The following is a 21,260-nucleotide window of genomic DNA, read 5'->3' as shown; positions in this document are numbered from 1 at the left end:
GTATCTAAAGTTCTTAAAAAATATTTTAGGTTTTATTCATTTAAATTTGTTAAAGATTACCAATTCAATTTGATGAATTATTGTTATGAAATTTAAGTGTGTAAATCTTCAAAATAGGCAAAAGTGTTTTTTTTTTTTTTGGATGGTTCACAATGAAAGTGAATGAGGACAAAGGGCTGTCAAGCTGAAAAAAAGGACAAAAAAGCACCATCATGTTTAATAGACAAGGTCACTTTAATATAATGGAAGAGAAGAGCAACTTGGAACTCCTTTTGTATACCAAAAATAAATACAAATGTAATCATATGGGTTTCAAAAGACACAAGGGTGAATAAATAATGACATATATAATTTGTTTTATTATTCCATTAAATATTTAAGCAAATTTGATAAAGCTGTCAGCTACCAATAAGAGTGTTGTACTGTTACAGTAGTTCTGAGTGAGTGTGTTTGTGGGCTTAAAAGCCTGAGAGAATTTGGTTTGCAAGGTGCTGAAAGCAGCTGTATAACTGTGTTCCACCACTCACACAGACACACGTGCAGCCCCTTTTATATTCTCAGATACTGTGGCATTTGTTACTCTCTCTACCCCGACCCATAATTTCTCTGTCACAGATGTTCCCTCAAACCCCTACTCTGTGCGCCTGAGCTCTGTGGCCCAGCGCGTGGCGACGGTTACCTTCACGAAGCCAGACTCCCACGGCGGCGTACCCATCAATCACTACCTGGTCAAATACAAAGACATCAGTTTACAAGACTGGAAGGATGTGAAATCACAGGGGACACAGAGTAAGTACAGAGGTTGTCTATTGTTGAAGTTTGTTTGATCAATGTCTCTGCTAAACCATTGAATGAATAGTAGATAAAAAGTTTTCTTCTTCAATTCCTGAATAGCTCATTTTTAGAATATTTATAGAGCATTAAATGATTAAATACCTCAAAACCACAATAAGGCTCTCAGGTTCAAAGTAATTGGTTCATAAATAATTATCCATCAATTTTAAAGTTGAAGCAAATGCATTCTTTTGGTTTTTCATTTTCATTTAAATCATGAAGTGGCAAATTCGAATTTTCAATGAATGGTAACAAAAGTAATCAATTAAATTATGTTTTTAAGAGTTTTGAGAGTTTTTAAGTGCTGGTTTGGGTGCTTGGATTACAGAATTGACAGATTGTGGTAGTCTGCTGCATCCTCCACAACCTAGCACTCAGAATTTACCCACAAGATCTGGCATGTGCTGTACAAATTGTGTTAATAAGGGTATTCTTTATGCATTATAATGTATGCATAATGGCTAATAATAAACCTTATAATATGTTGTATTTTCTCATAAATGATTGTGAAATTGTAAGAGTATACTGCATTATAACACATGATCAACACCACTTTTTATTCATATTTAATTTAGGTTATAATGTATTAAAAGTTTAACATAGTTAATTTAAGATAAAAACCTGCATAATATCTTCCTACAATTTATGAGTGGTTTTTACCGCTTTAAGTCAAATGGCAAATGCAATGTCTTCTTGTGAACATCCAAAAGGCTTTTTCAAGTTTTCTGGGATTATTACTTCAATGTCTGCCTCTAACTAAAAAAAGAGCTTCAGTCAAACCCAGGGGACACAGGGAACAACAATTATTTTCCCAATATTTATTGAAGATTTTCAGAATTTTAGTTCCCAGGTTTCATTCGTTCGTCTACGTAATAAGACTTTTGTTCATTTGATTGACATAATGTTTGTTTGTCAGTCAGATAGACAAATAGTTCATTTTAGTTTGATAAGTTTGACAATTAGATTGATAACCTTAAAGGAGACCGACTATGCAAAATTCACTTTTGTACATAAATGTGTGTCGGCAGTGTGTGTACAATGTTGAAAGTCCACCCACTCCTCTTTCTTATTGTATATTTCTATTCATCAAAAACTGTGGTCGAAATGAATGGTTTTCGTTTCTGCTCTGAAGTGACATCACGTTAGAGCAGGCCTCGCCAACGACTGGTGACGGACTCCACCCTATAGATCCTCCCCTGAGTGATCTACACCCAGTCCGCCATTTTTCTGCGCTGGAGCAGATAAAGTGAGAAGAATAATGTCTCAGCTTCGTAAGCATCATAAGTGTTCTGTTGTTAGCTGCAAAAGTTAACATAAGAGTCTTCATGTACTCCCGGCATCAGAGCCACTGAAGATGCAGAGGACAAGTTTTGTTTTTGAAGGAAATGTGCCCCAAAACATAAAAAAATTTGTTTGTTTGTGCAAATAATTTTACACCGGACTGCTTTGTGAATGAGTGTCAATATAAAGCAGGATTTTCGAAAATATTTGAAGATGTAAGTATCGCACATTATATTTTGTGAATGTTTGCAATCGCCTTTCTGAATGTGCTTGTTAGCTGTTTCCATGGCTAATGCAGCTAAAGTTACCATTGTCTCTGATTGTATTCATGGAAATCAGATCTATGTCATTATTTAAAAAAAAATGTTTAACCCAAAAACGCTTATTGTCAGTTACCATTGTCTTTGATTGTATTCATACATATATGGCTGAACTCCGGTATTTACAATGGTAGTCACATTGGTTCTTATTTGTTGTTGCTGTAGTATCCGAAGCACAAGCTGTAAAGGCACAGCTCTCATCCGGAAAGGGAGCGGGGAGCAGCAGCTCATTTGCATTTAAAGATACATACATGAAATGAGCATGTTTTTGATTCCACCCAAAAAGAGGCATTAATAACATGGTATAATAAATGATCCTTGGGGTATTTTTCTGTCACTCTCTGCTTTTTATCCGTCAGTCGGCTCCTTGCACTTTGTTAACCTTGTGCATTCATTCCATTAATACTTCTTTGTAGTTACTCTTACCAGTATTTTAATCAAAGTCATTCGAATCCATGTTTTCACTTCACAGTGTGGTCATAATAATTTATTAGTGGTCTTTGTCTGCTTTAAATAAAGTAATAAAAGCTACAGTAGATCTTCTTTTAAACAGCCATAAGATATTATGAAGTGTTTATAAAGCACATTTGCTTTGAACATTTTTATTGTAATTCTTAAAAAATGTAATATTTAATAAAATCAACAAAACCACATAACATTATTTCAGATGTAAAATAGTTGTCAGCTTAAATTTTCTTATATTAAAATGAACATTGGCCTCAGAGGAAACACAAAAAAATGAACAAAGTAACAGCTCTCTTAAAGGCTAGGCACTGGTACTGTAAATTTTGGATTTTTTTACTCATTTGCGTCCTGAGAATGTACGAAGTCACAAGAATGTTTATTATAAGGCATTATGCATACATTACAATGTGTTAAGAATACCCTTATAATGCTCTAAATACAGGCTTCATTGTGTGTTGTAATGCACCGTAATCTTAAAAGTTATAACCACAAATAGGTAAGTCATATTATTACTGTTGTTACCATTATTTATGAGACAATACAAAATATTATAAGGCTTATTATAAGGATTATGCATGCATTATAAATACATGCTTCATTGAAAGTCTTACCATTATTTTTTGTTGTGCTGTGTAACCCTTGCCCAGACTTTAAGTCTACAGCAGTCTTTAAGGGCCAAAAATGAAACGTGAAGAGAAACTCAATTGCAGTGCAACCTAAATGTACATTGCTGTAAATGTTTCTTAACCCACAACACCAAGAATTGTTAGTGAGAACTTTAAGGACAGATTAGATAAACAGATGCGTAAGTCTGACAACTTAAAGGACTCAGAGCTAATATAAATAATGCTGAAAAGGCTTGTGGCCAAGAGTATTATTCGACAGCAATAATTTGAAACATAGTATATGATTTAGGTGACCAGATGGTACTTAGTATGTTATATATTAGAACAAGTTCCATCACTCTCTTTCTTTCCCACAGCATTCGTGTTGCTCACTAACCTTGAGCCCAACACGACCTACGAGGTGCGAGTAGCCGCGGTGAACGGAAAAGGTCATGGGGAGTTCAGTCGCACAGAGAGCTTTCAGACTTTGCCCATACGTGAGTGTCCTCTGCTCTGACCATTAAAGACAAAGTTCACCCAAAAATTAAAAAGCTTTAAAAAGTAATTATTTACTACCCTTATGTCATTTAAAACATGAAAGACATGATTTTGTTCAGTAAAACACAAAAGACAAGAATCTTAACACAGCTCTTTTCAATTCCATACAACAAGCTGTCGATAGCTTTATGTGAAAAACAGTTTAAAATTTGTGTTTTTTATTCACTGATAATCTTCCCCTCTCCTGCAACTCTGAAATCTTAGGCTTGGAATATAGCGCACAAATCATATTGACTACTTCTTGACCTCTGTGGTCACTATAAACTGACGTTGTTTGGAAAAGGGTTGATTAAGATTTCTTTTTTTGTTCCAGTGTGAAAAAAACCTAAACAGGTTTAGAACGACATGATGTTGAGTAATTAATTAAATAATTTTCATTTTTGGATGACATTTTTTGGTAACACTTTATAATAAGGTTCCGTTCGTTAACATATGTTAATGCATTAGGTACAGTATCATGAACAAACAATAAACAGGGTATTTTTTAAATCTTTGTTAATGCTAGTTAATAAAAATACATTTGTTCATTGTTAGTTCATAGTGCATTAACTAATATTAACATTTAACTAATATTTAAAATTTAACAACGCATTAGAAAATATTGAAATTAACATTAAATAAGATTAACAAATTCTGTAAAAGTGGTGTTCATTTTTAGTTTATGTTAACTAATTTTGTTTTCTAATATTAACAAATGGAACTGTTACCAGTTTTAATTTTAATGCTGTTGGAAGACCACTCGCTAGCAGAACATCCAATTTTAATAATAACATTTAATATGTGTGTGGGTTATTTATCAGTTGTTCTGTCTCTTTTGATATTTAGGAGAGCCTAGTCCCCCGTCCGTTCAAGGGCAGCGAGGGGTGGGGAAGGCTTACCGACTGGGCTTGGTCAAGCAGGACGATGGAGGAATGCCCATCCTGGAATATATTGTCAAATACAAAACAGTGAGTTATCTGCTGTTGAAGCCTCTACTGAACCAGTGCATTCTCACTAGGGAAATATCTGAGCAGTATCTGTATCTGTTTTCACATCACTTCTGAAGGGTGTTGTCAAGCTTCTGTGATCTTTGAATATACACTGGGGTTCTGAGATTCTGAGACCACGTTGAAAATATATATATTTTGTTCATATAAACCTTGAAATAAACAGATGATTTTAGGATTTTAGGATTTTGATGATAAATGATGACGTATGAAAAATAAATGTTGCACTATTTCTAGGTGACAAATCAAATGCTTGCACATTTGTGACATCGATCATTGATCACATTTCCCTGCCTCCTTTGAAATCCACATGATGCTAGTTGGATCATTTTCAAATTATGTTGGGATAACATGGATCATCAGGATTTACACGAAATATAATGAAGAAAACTAATTCTTGTTAGTTTTTCAATTAAAAGTTTTGCTCAAATTTGTAATTAAAAATGTTGAATTCAGTTAGAAAAATGCAAATTGGACACCACTGTATAAATTGGCATTACAGTTATAGAATAAGAGATTTGAAGATAACCAAAGCTTTATAAGATATTTTAGAACAAAGTGTATCCAGGGTGACTTTTTTGTGGTACAAAGATAAACATACAGATGTTTTCATGTGAGGGTGTGTTAATTAAACAATACATATTTAGCAATAGCAACGCATCTATTTATGCATTTACCAAATGTCAGGCATGATTTATTCCTGCTTTTTATCATGACTTCACTTGAAAAGGTAAAAATAATCATTTAGTTTGTGTCCAGCACAACAAATTGTAAAGTACTTATTGAACCACATCCTGCAGTTTTGTTGTTCATAAGAGCAGAGGATGAGATTGTGCTAGAATGCAGAGGATGTTATTCCAGTAAACACGCAGTGAAGAGATGAGTGGGCGATAGATTTGGTGATGAGCAGTGAAAATACATATCTATCTTTTGAGCCCCTGCCCCTTGAATTATTATTTTTTTCACCAGCACAAACTGCATCATGCATATAAATGTGCTTACCTAATTCCTACATGAGATGCTCTCACTTTTCTGCTGTTCTAGGGTTGTCTCATTGAAAAGACCAGTGTGCATTGAAGTATTCTGTTGAACTCTATTAGAAAGACAGATATTGTGTGCGTATGTGTGTGTGCGTATGTATGTGTATATATATATATATATATATATATATATATATATATATATATATATATATATATATATATATATATTATATTATATTAGGGCTGTCAATCGATTACATTTTTAAATCAAATTAATAACATAACCTATTACATGACCAAACAACATGGCTGCATGGTCCCATGGTGTTTATACTTGAGTAGGGCCTACTATGGTTTGTACAGATTAACGTGGTACCTTCAGGCATTTGGAAATCTTTTATTTTCCCATTATGTCAAGCGAATTTGATGGTAGACCTTAAAATACATCCACAGGTACACCTTCAATTCAGTACACCTTTTATAACAAGCTAATTGTCTAAAGGCTTGACATAATTTTCTGGAATTTCCCAAGCTGCTTAAAGGCACAGTTAACTTAGTGTATGTAAACTTCTGACCCACTGGAATTGTGATATAGTCAATTAAAAGTCAAACAATCTGCTGTAAACTATTTTTTTAAATATTACTCATATCATGCACAAAGTAGATGTCCTAAACGACTTGCCAAAACTATAGTTTGCAAATATTGAATCTGTGGAAATTTTTTTTAATGACTTTCAGGAAGGCATCAGGAAGCAGGTCCAACACATTTTACTCTAACAGGGATAACACAACAATTTCACAAACAATAAATAAACTTCTAAGCATTTTACAATAAATAACAAACAATCTTAAATAGAAAATCATGGAATATTCCAAACAATGTCATTCTTAAGTTTTCAATAAGTCATCAACAAAACAATGATACCAATAATAGTAATCTTCCCCTGTAAAAATCCCTTAGTTACACAGATCCTAAATTACCCACAATTAATAGTGCAAGTATAAATAATGTGATAAGAAGCTTGCGCACTCTCTTATTTTAACAACCCACTGAACCATGCTGTAGCCATATATTTTAGGCACAACAAGAGATGAGAAATCTAATCCGTCAAACTGTATTTTAATAAATGAAAAATGTATTGTATTCCTCTTCCTTTGCTAGTGTGCACTCCTAGACAAAGAATGTTAGATAACCTATTATTTTCTGCTTTACCTCATACCATGCATGTAAAGTGACAACAATTAAGTTATTTAAGGACAAGTTTTAACCACACAACACACGTCAATAAATAAGATGATGATAATTGTACATTCTTTTGGTCATATACATGTAAACATACATCAGTGAATGTTACAAAAACACACACAAACAGTATTTAAATGGCACACTCAAGGAAAACCATCAAATGTGGGCAATGCATTAAAATCATGTGCATGCATATGGCATCAACACAACATAATTGTGGCAGAGGAGTTAAGCCTTGATAAGACAATACAAAAAGCAGCTTCAAAATCCAATGTATTGTTTATTTGCATATTATTATTGTTATTATATATTATTGAACAATATATTATAAAAACTTGACAAAAACAAACATAGACTAAAGTAAGTGAAATTGTGTTAGTCATTGCAAACTGGGTTATTATTGTTTCAAATTTTTATTTAGTTTTTATTTCTACTACATTTGAATTTGTCCTTTCAATTTAGCTTAGTTTTATCTATAATTATCACTATCTAAAGGAATAATAGTCAATGCTGACATTTCTTTCTTAGTCTCTATCTGCCGTCTGGTTTGGGAAAACACATACCAAATGAGTCAACACAGTCATAATTAACTCTCACTGAGAAGTAACATCTCATGATTTGACTGCAAATGTTACATCCAAAAACACTGGGAAAGCCCACTGCTAATATTAGGGCCATGAAAAAACATGAAAAATAATAATATTGAGTCTTAAATGTAACAGAATTGTCCTTCAAAAGTGTCAAAGATATAGGCTAAAAACAATATGTCCATAAGTTACCCGGTGGTAAAAAATAAAATAAAAACGTAATAAAAAACGTATTAATAAAAATAGAAATGTAATAACCTACTAAATTCAACTCGTTACATGAAGTAGCTTCATACACAAACACTGCCATTAAATAATACATTTTATAATGTATGCTTTTAATGCTTTGAAAATAGTAAATCAATAATAATTAGGAGCTGTTTATCTGTTTATCTGAGCTGCTTTCTGGTTTAGCAATAATTTATTTTATTTTTAGTTAATTCATCAAGCTATTATGGACCATTTCAAGCTTACAACACTGCGTGGACCATAAGAGACTACGGAAGCCTACATATGTGGATACATTATGCCTTAAGAAACAATATTAAAACTATTTTTCAGAATTTTTATTTCAGAATATTGTTTTTAGTAAACTGTCATGATGTGTGTGACTCAGTAAAGTTCCTGATTTGAAGTTCCTAATCATGATGAAACCGCAATGCGAGCACATTCTTGGTTGCACAAATGGCATGTGCAATTTTACCAACTGTCAGGTTCCGTGCCTTGCGAAACTGCCTTGTTTATAGTACATTGGCTACATACCTGTCTTTATGTTTTCGTCATGCCAGGCACCTCGGTAATCTATGTTAAACGGTAGTATCCGTAGTAACATTTAAGCATATTGGTTGACTGATGAGTGTGTGTGTGTGTGTGTGTGTGTGTGTGTGTGTGTGTGTGCGCGCGTGTTTTTGTGATTTACGAGGACAATTTTGTAAGTTACAAATTAGTAATTACAAGGGTATTATGCTATAAATGTGATTTATGAGGACATTTCTAGTGTCCCCATAATTCAAATCGCTTAAAAATCATACTAAACAATGATTTATTGAAAATGTAAAAATGCAGAAGGTTTTCTGTGAGGGTTAGGTTTAGGGGTTGTGTTAGGTTTAGAGGATAGAATCTATAGTTTGTACAGTATAAAAGTCATTATGTCTATGGAAAGTCCTCATAATGATAGGTAGACCAACGTGTGTGTGTGTGTGTGTGTGTGTGTGTGTGTGTGTGTCCGAACTCGAGTACCCCAACTCCATTCTGGTCATCGTTCACTTATATCCATATTTTATGGACCTGAGAGAAAAAAAAAAATTGTGTTATGTATTTTTAGGTGAACTATTCCTTCAATGCTATTTCATTAATTGTTTGCAGTCAATATTTGCTTATAGCATAAAATTAGACTGTTCAACAACAAGACTTTGATTAAATCTCTCTTGGAGTGAACACTGATCCCCTTGAGGGTATCAGGGGCCTAAAAAGCCCTGTGTAATGCAACAGGCTTTGTTCCGTGTGTGTCTGGAGTTTGCCATGGCACACAGCTTGTTTACAGAATGCTGGATGTTGTCAAGCTCTGCCTCTCTAGCACATCCATAGATTCACCACAGCCCTGCTGAGCATCTGGGCTGTTCAGTCTTTCCCACAATCCCTCTGTTTGTTTTCCTCCTTATGGGCTTGAGCATTTCCTCATTTACTTGGTCAAATCTGACTGTCTCACTCTGTTTGTTGATGCCCCGCTTCCTTAATAGTGTCCGCTGGCATCTTTTCACTCTCTTCTATTTGTACGCTTCCCTCTTTCCTTTTTATCTCTCACTCTCTCGTTTACTCTCTCTCTCTCTCTCTCTCCCTCCTCTCTCTCTCTCTCTCTCTCTCTGATTCCCTGTGCATATCGAGGTGAGAACAGAGGAAATGGAGATGTCAAAGCCTGGGGAGACAGCACTCCTAAGGACTGTCAGCATGTGCAAGGCAATTTCAACCATTTAGCTCTTAAAGAGCTGAGGCATTTTGAAAATGTCAAAATATAAAAGCAATGAGTTTTTGAAGGCAGCATGTGTAGGCTTGGTTTCAAAATTTTAGCCGGTGGAACAACATAAACTGCACACACACACACACACACACACACACACACACACACACACACACACACACTTTATATTAAACACACTCATTCTCAGACGCTCTGCAGGCGAAGACTCAAAGGGTGTAATGGATGTGTTGAAGTATTTGTGCTGTCTATGTGTGGGAAAGGTTTGAGAATTAGAGAAAAGCATCTCTTTCTTGTCTCTTGCTCTAAGGAAGAAGAAGCAGATGGCCTGTCAAGCCACTTTCAGCTGCAATTCTATTATTTACTCTCTTCCTGTGACAATTTTGAAAGATTTGGCTGAGAAAAGGCAAGCATTGGTTTATGCTGTGACTTTATACAGAGGCTTGCTGATGCATGTAGAATCAGTAGACAATATGATAATTTTATAAATATAAATATTGGATTTAATTAAAATTATTTGAAAGATTATTTGGTGAAAAGGGCACAGAATTTCTTCAGAACAGGGCACAGGTTTGTCAGAGACAGAGAGAGCTAGAGTATATGAAACATAATAGGTTGTACAGCATTTGCATGTAGATGTGTCTGACTAAAATAAATACTGGCTGCTTAGAGTGAAATTGTATTATTAATGCCCCACCTGCCGGCAGGTCATCCCTGCCTCTTCGGACCTGGGAGGGAGACTAGGGGAGGGAAAAACAACAAAAACAACAACAACAAAAATGAGAGGTAAAAGCCAACACGGAGTGACAGTGGGAGAGAGAGAGAGAGGAGAGAAAAATGTTCTCGCCAGTTCTCCGATATGCTGTAGCCTGGTCCTCGGCCACTCCTCCACCCTCTAGTGGATGACAGCCACGCCTCCCTGGGCGGATCGGAGGCAGTCCTCCACCCCTGGCAGACGGAACACCCCACCGCATTTTCAGTGGACGGTTGGGGTCTCCTCTGCCCCTGGCAGCAGCCCTGACCGCTCCAGGCATTCGGCTAGGAGCCCCTCCTCCCCTCACGGTCGGCGGCCGTTCCTCCGCACTCAGGCGGCCATGCTCCTCCATCCCCTGTCAGATGGCCACGGCTGCTCCATTGGGGTGGATGGTAGTGGTGAGGACCACTAGTGTAACAAAGTTCAGTGAAAAGGAGGAGGCGAGAACCGGCTTAACAATATAAATAAGCTTTTAATAAAACAAAAAGACACAAACAATAACACATTCTGGGCAGCTGCCCGTAACTCTCTCTCGCACTGCCCCCTCCAGTAGCCTTTATCCCTATCGAGGGCTTGATTAGCCTGATTAAGGGCCGGGTGTGCAGCATCACGACCCGGCCCCGCCCTCCTCCCTAAAACAGCTACATCTTAATATTGCAGGAAATTACTTGTACTGAATCTGGATTGCACAAGCATGAAAGGTCATGGATATTTATACTGAGAGACATGCCAGTGCCTTTGAAAATCAATCTCAACATTTCACAAACACCAAGTATATCTTGTAATATGTCACATTCACCATTTGATCTGAACCCATGAACATTCTCATACAACAACTTCTGCTTCAAGTTATACCAACATGTCATTCACAGATGACAGTCTAATGAGAATTGTTGAAATTAGTTATACGTGCCCCAAAGAAAAGTCAGTTGTATATTGTTTGCACATACAGTATACATTTTCTTAAACACTTGTGGTTTTGTGCAGGATAAGGAAGAACAGTGGATGACAAAACTGGTTCCAGGTGTTAATGATTTTGTGCTGCTTCAACCGCTCCAGTGGAATACGCAGTATGAAGTGGAGATCACTGCCCGTAACGTCAAAGGCCTGTCTGAACCCACATTTGTGAAGTTCTCCATGCCGCAGAAGCCCGATATCACAGGTACATGCACTTCCACAACACATCCAAAGTATTAAATCTCTTAGCAAAGTAAGTTCAGTCTGATTCCCTGCTGCACTTCATCATCCACTCACAATATCTATAGCTGAACTTAGATATCTCCTCTTTTAATTATGTGCTTGTTACAGTTCAGCACACTTGCACGCCACCCACGCTTGATAGTGCTCATGTACTGCTCATGCATCTGAGATGAAACGTGCGGTGTAACCAACACACTGTAACTTTTCTATGTCATACTCAGTGGCATTTTGTCTGAGGACACAAAAGAGCCAGTGCTTCCTCAAAATACAATGGGATGAGAATACAATTGACATTAGAAAAACAGAACACAACAATTATTAATTAATTAATATTAATGAGCTAAATTAGTTTGCAAACCACTCATCTTTCTAAAATAATAAAGTCCAACAGATATTGGTTAACATGCCCCTTCTTCACACAACTCATTTGAAGGGATAATGACAGAATATTATGTTCGCAATTGGTTTGCAAATCATCTTGGTCCAACAGGTGGAATCGGTCAAACTACTGTAAATACTAAGTTCACGACTCATTCACTCATTTAGGGATCCTCACTTTTTTTTGTCTAAATTAACCAAAAGCCTGTTTGGGAGCTGGTTTTAATAGTGATAACTCTGTTAATTTAAATAGAGGCTGAATGGTTGTTGTCAGGGGGCCAGTTGATGGCCACTTTGCTTGAATTAAAGCTGCATCTCAGTGTTAATGGAGGATTTGCTGATTATTAGAGAAAAACAAGGCTACTTCTAATCATAATACAGCCAATCAACAGCAAGTAGTAATTATTGTGTATTTTATTTAATAGCAGTGTAAAAAAAATTACCGAAAATTACTAGAATTTGAGAGTTTAGTGTGTCTTTTTAATTGACTGGTTGTATGACAAAATGTAATTAAAGTCATGCATTAACAACAGATTTTTTAAACATTCTATCACAAAAAAGAATACTATTTAAAACAAATAAAACAAAAATAGTATTGATTCATGTTCCATTTGCCTTGAAACCTTAAACTGTGTAAAAGTATAACCCCATATAGGGTAAGTCTGCAACAAAAGGTGGTTCTATGGAGGATTACGGATAAGTCAGACATGACTTTGCTGCTCCCTGTGCAAGACTGTAACATTCTGAAATGTTGTTGGATTTTGTGGAGGATTCTGCAAGAATTTGCCCCTGTTGTGTCTCCTCTTACTGACATCACAATTCCCCAAACACAGAAAGGTGTCATGGCCTCCTCATTTCACACTCCACTGGTCCAAATAGACACATGACCATGCAATTAACCTGTTAACACTTATGAATAAAAACTTGTGAAATTATATACCAAAACTACCTCTTTGGAATACAGGCACAATTGTGGTCTCTTTAGAAAGAGGACATGCTTTTAGAAGAATGCTTCTAATGAGTTTCTGGGTCTCAAGAGCTCATCTGTGGTGATTGATGAAAGCAGCTAAGTTCAACAACCAATCAGAGACTATATATAGCCAGTTGGGAGAATGATTGGCCCTGCCATTAGCTACATCAAGGACAGTGTGCTGGACACCCATAGCAATGTGGATCACTAAGGAAAGTGACTGAGGGCATCAGCTACAGGAGAACTGAGCATGACAGCTCAATAGAGTGCTTTGAAAACCACTTGTCATGATCATTTTTAAACATACGATTCTGAGGGTGAACACATTTTAAGGAGCTTGGCTGATTGCATGTCAACTTTCATTACCACAGTGTTTGTGGATGGATAGCTTTCATTTTCCAGCCTCAGATCTTGCTTTTGTTATCGGCTTAAAATAACGCTTAAATTACAGACACCTCAGTCACTGCGACAGCAAACAAAAAACTAAAAATGTTTGTCTGTTTCTCTTAGCTTCTGTTCAAACAAATAGCCAAAGGACATTGTAAGGTGTTTTAAGTTGCCTCAAAAAAAAAAATTCCACATGATGGGAGAGTTGTTTTAACTGTGAGCACAATTTGATGTACCGTAAAATGCATAGCGAAAACAATTTAGAGAGAACTTTCACACTGGCCTGGCATTGGATTAATTTTATGATTCCCTGATAGTTTACATATTACTGTTATTATGCTGAAATTTTTAATTTGGTTTTATTTGTAAATTTGGATCATTCTGATATGCTTGTTACAGTTGTATGTCCTTGCAGAAGATGTACCCCACCAACTTGCCATTTAGATATAGTTTGATAAAGAGTCTGGTACAATATCAGACCTTTTGTTTTTATAAGTCAATTTTAAATCTGTTAGATTTACTGATCCACATTGGGATTTAAGTGGAGCATTTGCTCATGTCCATGTAAAAACTAGAATGTCAACAATTTATTTTTAACATTATGATTAGAAATAAAATGTACGAACGTAACTAATTTTTGGGTACAGTGGTTCTTTTCGATCAGTTCATGCACTCAAATTAACTTATTTTATGCTGTAACTTCATATGCTACTGATGGCCCAGGAATTTTATAATTTGTAGATAGACACTTGTACCACAGAATACATTGAAACATGTTCCTGATGGTCTGGAAGTAAGATCCTTGATTTGAGATTGAGCGTTCCTGCGTACAAACTCACAATAATAATTTTAAGTTAATTATGTAAATTAAAGTTAATTATTGTCTATGTATATGAGAACCTTGGTTCCATAGAAAACCATCTACAGAATGTGATTCATAGATATATACTGTATATATACACTACCTGTTAAAACTTTTGAAACACTTGACTGAAATGTTTCTCATGATCTTAAAAATCTTTTGATCTGAAGGTGTATGCTTAAATGTTTGAAATTAGTTTTGTAGACAAAAATATAATTGTGCCACCATATTAATTTATTTAATCATAAAACTAAAATTAATTAAAAAATATATATATATTTGAAATTGATGACTTGGACCAATTAATAAAGAAAAGAAGCCAATAAATGCCCAACATAGATGGGAACTCCTTTAATACTGTTTAAAAGCATCCCAGGGTGATACCTCAAGAAGTTGGTTGAGAAAATGTCACGAGTGCATGTCTGCAAATTCTAGGCAAAGGGTGACTATGAAGATGCCAAAATATAACACAGTTTTGATTTTGTTTAGTCACAACATAATTCCCATAGTTCCATTTATGTTATTCCATAGTTTTGATGACTTTACTATTATTCTAAAATGTGGAAGAAATAAAAATCAATTATAATAAAGAATGATTGAGTGTTAAGTGTTGCTTCATGCTTTTTGGTCCATTTCAATAAACAAGATTGTCTCCATGCTTGCTTACTGGCCAAAAGGGCTGTGCTGAAAATGGCATGATATTGACAGATGATATTTAAATTTCATCCGGATGTGCCCAATTAGATGTGATATATTCATAGAAGCTGTGTCAGCACATGCATACAGTACATTTGCATCTGATTGTGTGTGTGTGTGTGTGTGTGTGTGTGTGTGTGTGTGTGTGTGTGTGTGTGTGTGTGTGTGCGTGTTTTTGTGATTTACGAGGACAATTTTGTAAGTTACAAACTGGTAATTACAAGGTTATTATGCTATAAATGTGATTTATGAGGACATTTCTAGTGTCCCCATAATTCAAATCGCTTAAAAATCATACTAAACAATGTTTTATTGAAAATGTAAAAATGCAGAAGGTTTTCTGTGAGGGTTAGGTTTAGGGGTTGTGTTAGGTTTAGAGGATAGAATCTATAGTTTGTACAGTATAAAAGTCATTATGTCTATGGAAAGTCCTCATAATGATAGGTAGACCAACATGTGTGTGTGTGTGTGTGTGTGTGTGTGTGTGTGTGTGTGTGTGTGTGTGTAATGTGACAGTGCTGCTCCTCGGCAGTTTGAATTTGCACCGTTAATCAGGTGTCATTTGTACGTTCTCTCCCACATTTTCCTCATCCTTTCCTACTTTTCTCCCCATCTCTACCTGCACCCCTCCATCCCCACTTGCCCCCTTTCTTATTTGTGCTTCGTCTCTATTGTTTCACTCTAAACAATCCTGCTCTCCAATTCCCATCTAATGAATTATGCAACACATTCTGGGACACAACGCAAATCGCTGGGCTTTTTGTTTTGCAATGAACTGCCATCTAACACCCCCCCCCCCACACACACACACACACACACAAACACACACACTCTTTTCAATCATAACAAACCTACTTTACACGGATACTGGTTTGGATGGCTCGCTCACTCCTAATAATTGTTTCATTCTCCCACGCATCAACATTACTCTCACATTCACACATTTATTTTCTGGACTGCACCGCAATAACATGTTTATCTAATTTTCTCTCCTACACTCATCTTTTCCATTTTGCCACTGCTCTGTCGTTGTGAATAAACTGACATTGTGTAACCTTCCATGTGGTTAATCATTACTGCCCTAATCCTGCAACCTTTGCTGGCTCTGCACACCTACTGTATGTCTTTCCCTCTTCCCACCCACTCCCTCCCCCTTCCATCTCATTGCAGATCAGTGTTGCAAGCCCCCTCCAACTGGATGTGGACATCCCCTTGTGCAGCCTGTTCATACAGTGACTGTCTTCGGAGCTGCTCTTTCACTATTGCTGTGCTTGTGTCTGTGTTGACATTGCTCCACCTTGCCCGGAATGAGCCCAAACGACTGAGCCAGGGACTTCCCCCAGTTCCAGTTTCCATGCAGTGGGGGCAGTTCACTGATGGTTTATTGTTCCTGAAACCCATTGGACATTGACCAAATCCCTGTGCTTCTGAGCTGATCTCTCCATATCCGGCTGATTTCCATGTAAAAACTGGCCTGCTATTTTGTCTAAAAGGTTTTGCACATTACTGAAAACAAAAACGGATCTCATTAATTTATAATTTCGTATAGGCATTCCTAAGGATGTTTGCAGAAATTTCCAGCAAAATATTAGCCGGATTCACAACAGGTGCATGCACATTTAAATTTGTTCTAACCCTTGTTCTAATGTTGATGAATCCGGAGTATTCAAAATGAGGAGTGTACCTGCAGTTAGTAATTAGCATAATACATGCCCAAACCAGCTATTGGACAGTCATTGGTCACTCACAACAAACATATCATTACGCTCTCTAAAGATGCACTTTTGCTTGAGAGCTTGCATCAGACCCTCTGCTTTATGCTTAATGAGCTCCTTTTTGCTGGTCTTTACAAAGACACAGTATGTGAGGACTTTTCCATTTTCTGTGTATCCACAGGCTCTTTTGTTTTGGTCTATTATGACTTTGGGAAATGTCAGCAGTTGCATCGCTTGAGAGAATGCATTTAATGATGTTGCTGATACGCACACACAGAAATATACAACACAGCACTCATTAAATGGAGTCAAGTAGGATTTCAAATTGATGTGACTTTTAAACGCTGGTATCATAAATCAAGCAGTAATAGTTCCTGTTGCCTGTTATGTGAGAAAAATAAAACATGGTTTCTGCCTCCCACGGAATGAAAATATAATGCACATTAGTTTTCATTCGCTCTGGCAGAAGATTCTTCACTTTATTTTGTTTGCAGTATTGATGAGAAAAGAAGAATGTTTGTGTAGATTTCTGTTGAATGTTGTTGCCAATAAGGTGGTTTAGTATATGATTACAGTGAATTAAGTCATTTTTTTAACATGTCATTGTACAGTACTAAAATCATCTGAATTGTACAGTATGTTAACCTGTAAAATAGTAAGAATGGACACACTTCTGTGTTTTACATAATGGTACAGTATTAAAATCAGATTTCATGAAGATACCCAACTTATACGTTGGAGCTTTCTATGTATCATCAGACCTGAAATGAGTGTCAGATAAGGGAGACATAAAAAAAATATATTTTGGGGGGCTTCCTGGAACAGGGTTGGGGAACACGGCTGTAGTCTAAACAAGTGAAGCTTATTTATTTTTGTTGTCTGCATAGTGTAATGTGAGATCCATGAAATGTGAACTGCATAAATATAGATTGCGCTGTCCTGATGCAACATAAACATGTTTGAATCAATCTATCAAATACAAGTTCATGTTAAAATCGGTGTAGAATTTGTCAGAATTTTGAAAATGAATAGCATACACTAATGCAATAACTACAGCCTATGAGCCCCAGTTCTTAATATAAAGCATGACTTATCAACGCCACTCAAGGGTGTACCAATTTATCAAGTCATGTAGGTCACTGAAGTAAAAGCAAGATAAGGTCATTTGTCTTCAAGTCATCAAATAAAAAAGCATTTGATTTACTGAATCATTATACTATGCAATACTATAAGTAACTAGGATGTAATTAAAGGCCTGTAAAGCAATAATCAAGAAAAGATTGGCTAAATAAACCTTTATTTATATTGAACAGCTATTTAGCAGGCCTGGTAATAAATGGTTCACTAAAGCAATGATTTTAAACTTTACAGAGTGATCACAATTTTAAATAAAGTATATAAAATCGATAGAAAGATATCATACTTTCATCTTCTTATGCTTGGAAAGTTCACCAAGCGCCATCCCTGTCAACTGTTCTTCACACGAAATACAAATTAAAGCACTTTTCATGTTTTTTTTTTTTCTTCCTTCAAGAGAAAAATGTGTTAAGCTTGCAGCAAAGGGAAGCAGAGCTATCGCAAACATCTCTTTAGTGCGGTGTGTTAAATTTCAGTTAGGTAAAAGAGAAACATTTTCAAAATTGACTGCACAGAATCACAAAATATTATGATTTCGCACTGCTTTACAGTTTTGAGTTTTAAATAGTTCATTTCTATTCAAATTATAAGACATTTTACAAACATACATGACTTAATTAAAACAATCACTGATTTTTGACTTCACTACCCCTTTAATCTGAAATCTGTTAAAAAATATGTTACAGTATTGTCGATGGAGATGTATAATTGTGATCAGCTCTATTTGCTGCCCCCGCCATTCTCTCATTACACCTTAATAGAGCATTGCTTTTCATTTATGAGCATGTCAAATACCTCAGTATTGTTCTGTTTTAAAGAAAGCTAGTCCATTTGGGCCTTTTTTTCCCTAATGTGGCTTGACTTCTTACAAGATTAGAATGGCTCTTTGTGGACAACTCCAGCTGGGAAAGATTTCTGCAAATGAAAATGGACCTGTTGTTTTACTGCTGTCCATTACAGCTGATCACAAGGCTCATAAAAAAAGCTTTTATTTTTCGAGAAGGGAAATAAGCTAAATCTATCTAGCTGGCCAGAGTATCCATTCACAGAGTATACATGCATTCTAAAGCTAGGTTTATGAGGTCATGAATCACAGAAGGGTTGCAAAATTTCTTTACAGAATAAAAGCAGCAATCTGCCTCAACTGGAAAATTTGGAAAGAAAATACAGCAACATTGCACAGATGGTAATCTTCTGTACTGTACACAGGCATCGCAGGTATTCTAAAGATGGCAAATATATATGATAAATACACCAAATTAATTTTTTTGAGATTTTGCTGCAAGTTACTGACATCGCTGGTCTGTTTTCACTAAATCTGATTTTGAAGTTATATGACAAACATTCTAATGTTTTTCCAAAAAGGACTGTAATATATGTTGTAGGCATGATTTACCTCCAAAATCATTGGGCTATTTTGTTTATTGACAGTTATAGAATGAAATGCTATCATTGGTGTATGAGTGTGAGTATGTGTGGGAATGGGTGAATGGGACACAATGTAAAGCACTTTGGTAACCACTAAGGTTAAAAAAGGCGCTATATATGTGCAGACCATTTGCCATAGCTCTGACACTGAATTCTGATGGGATGAGCCATGTTCAAAGCCGTTGCAAAATTATTATTAATGCACATCTATGACTGCTCAATATATTAATGTGTGAAGTTGCATGGAAACCTGATACTACATGGTGGAAGAAACTTTTATTACAATTATTATTAATAAGAAATGTAACTTTTTAACACTGCTGTCTTTTGACATGCTGCTGTTGCTACTGTAGCAATAAAGATCTATATCAGCATTTGATTTTTAGATATAAATAGGTCTAGTCGTTGCACAATAGTCTTTGTCTTTTCAAACATATTTCTGAACACAACTTTAGTAAAGTGTGAGCGGCAGGCTCTGGTTTACTTTCCTCTAAAATGTTTTGGAAAAATGGACTCCCCCATGTTACGGGGCTGTATATCACCTGCTATAAACTTAGCTACACAATTTGTTAGCTTCTTGGCCTGTGTGACGAATCAATTGATAATTTTTGCAAAGGGTTCAAAGCTTCCACAATATTAGGTTGTAAATGTTTGATGCCATTTGCATGATATCTCTTCATATAGGATAGTGACCAGCTCCATCAACACAGAATCCAATATGACTCCAAACTTCGCTTCTTTTGCCCTTTCCCCAAAACTCTCCAATTTGTTTATACCCAATTTCATAACATTGTTCCCTAAGAAACATTAATCGAAACACCAGCTGCACAAATTTAGGAGTGACAGAGATGGTGATAACTAAGTATTAAGTACAGTAAATGTTATAAAATACCCTTTTGGTCTCCCAAAGCTATTACGCCAGATTACATTAAATGAAAGGCCAACTGCCTGTGAATGGGAAAGCATAAAGATTAGGCTTCCAATTTAAATGTCGGCTAATGTTGATGCCTCAAAAACGTATCAAGAAAATAATGTGCCAATCTATTATCGATGTATCAATATATTATGACAATTCTAGCAAGCCAATGTAGTCTGTGCGTAACAGTGATTTTACCCCAGGTAAAGGGGTGTCCTTAGGCACAATGCAAATAATTAAGATCAAAATTAGTTTAGATCATCAACTTGAATATGAAATGTATACAAATTTGAAACATTTGTAAGTTCGTTTTCACAAGTCATGAAATGGTAATTTATATTTTTGTTTTCCTGGATTACAGATGCCAAAAGCAAATTCTTCTACGAACAGGGAAATAATTGTAGTCTAATCTTCAAAATGTTTGGAAATGTGCTGTCTAATTGGTGCCACTTTACACCCATTTAATTCATTCTGACCTATCAGTCCAACCCCATGCAGCACAAAGACATCTTTGCCACTGATAATGGCTATCCTGTTGACAATCCGTCTATTAATCGTCTAATGGCCAGAGGGTCCCTTCAGCTCGCCGAGCATAGCATCTTAATGATCGTCAGAGTCTTTAAAACCATCATTATGGTGTCATGCTTCACTTGTGCCCTCTGCGTAGGTAGTTCAGGGGTTTCTGGGCCAGCACAGGGAAAGGGGAGGAGGAATCTTAAAAACCTAGGACATATTTCCATAATGGCCAATGCTTTAAATGACCTCAATACCCCAGCAGGAAATCATTCATGCTGGAAATAGATGACTGTCTAATTTTATAAAGTGTTCTATAGGTTTTATGGGTTAATAAGAACAAAGGAGCAAATGGTCACTGGTCAACTCAATGTATCCTTTTAATACAACCAGGAAAGCTGTAATAGTGATTGCTGAGGTGGGCTAAGCCAGTTATTCCCAACCAGGGCTACGCATAACCCAGA

General features: G+C 36.0%; 1 protein-coding gene across 3 annotated transcripts in view; it reads left to right on the top strand.

Moving 5' to 3' along the window:
- Positions 1-21,260, top strand: part of LOC127658766 (neural cell adhesion molecule 2-like) — a 250,492-nt gene that overhangs the window by 216,225 nt on the left and 13,007 nt on the right. For 2 of the 3 annotated variants that reach the window (XM_052148260.1, XM_052148259.1), the window contains exons 12-15: positions 616-789; positions 3,883-4,002; positions 4,889-5,010; positions 11,582-11,756. In XM_052148260.1, coding sequence (XP_052004220.1) covers positions 616-789; positions 3,883-4,002; positions 4,889-5,010; positions 11,582-11,756 — 591 coding nt within the window. Of the gene's footprint in view, positions 1-615; positions 790-3,882; positions 4,003-4,888; positions 5,011-11,581; positions 11,757-16,257; positions 18,102-21,260 lie in introns of those variants that run through there. The other variant, XM_052148261.1, reaches the window with a different exon arrangement.

This window comes from Xyrauchen texanus, chromosome 18, assembly GCF_025860055.1.
Source record: "Xyrauchen texanus isolate HMW12.3.18 chromosome 18, RBS_HiC_50CHRs, whole genome shotgun sequence".
Lineage (NCBI taxonomy): Eukaryota > Metazoa > Chordata > Actinopteri > Cypriniformes > Catostomidae > Xyrauchen > Xyrauchen texanus.
Note: the sequence above shows the minus strand (reverse complement) of the source record. Positions and strands in the feature narration are given on the sequence as shown.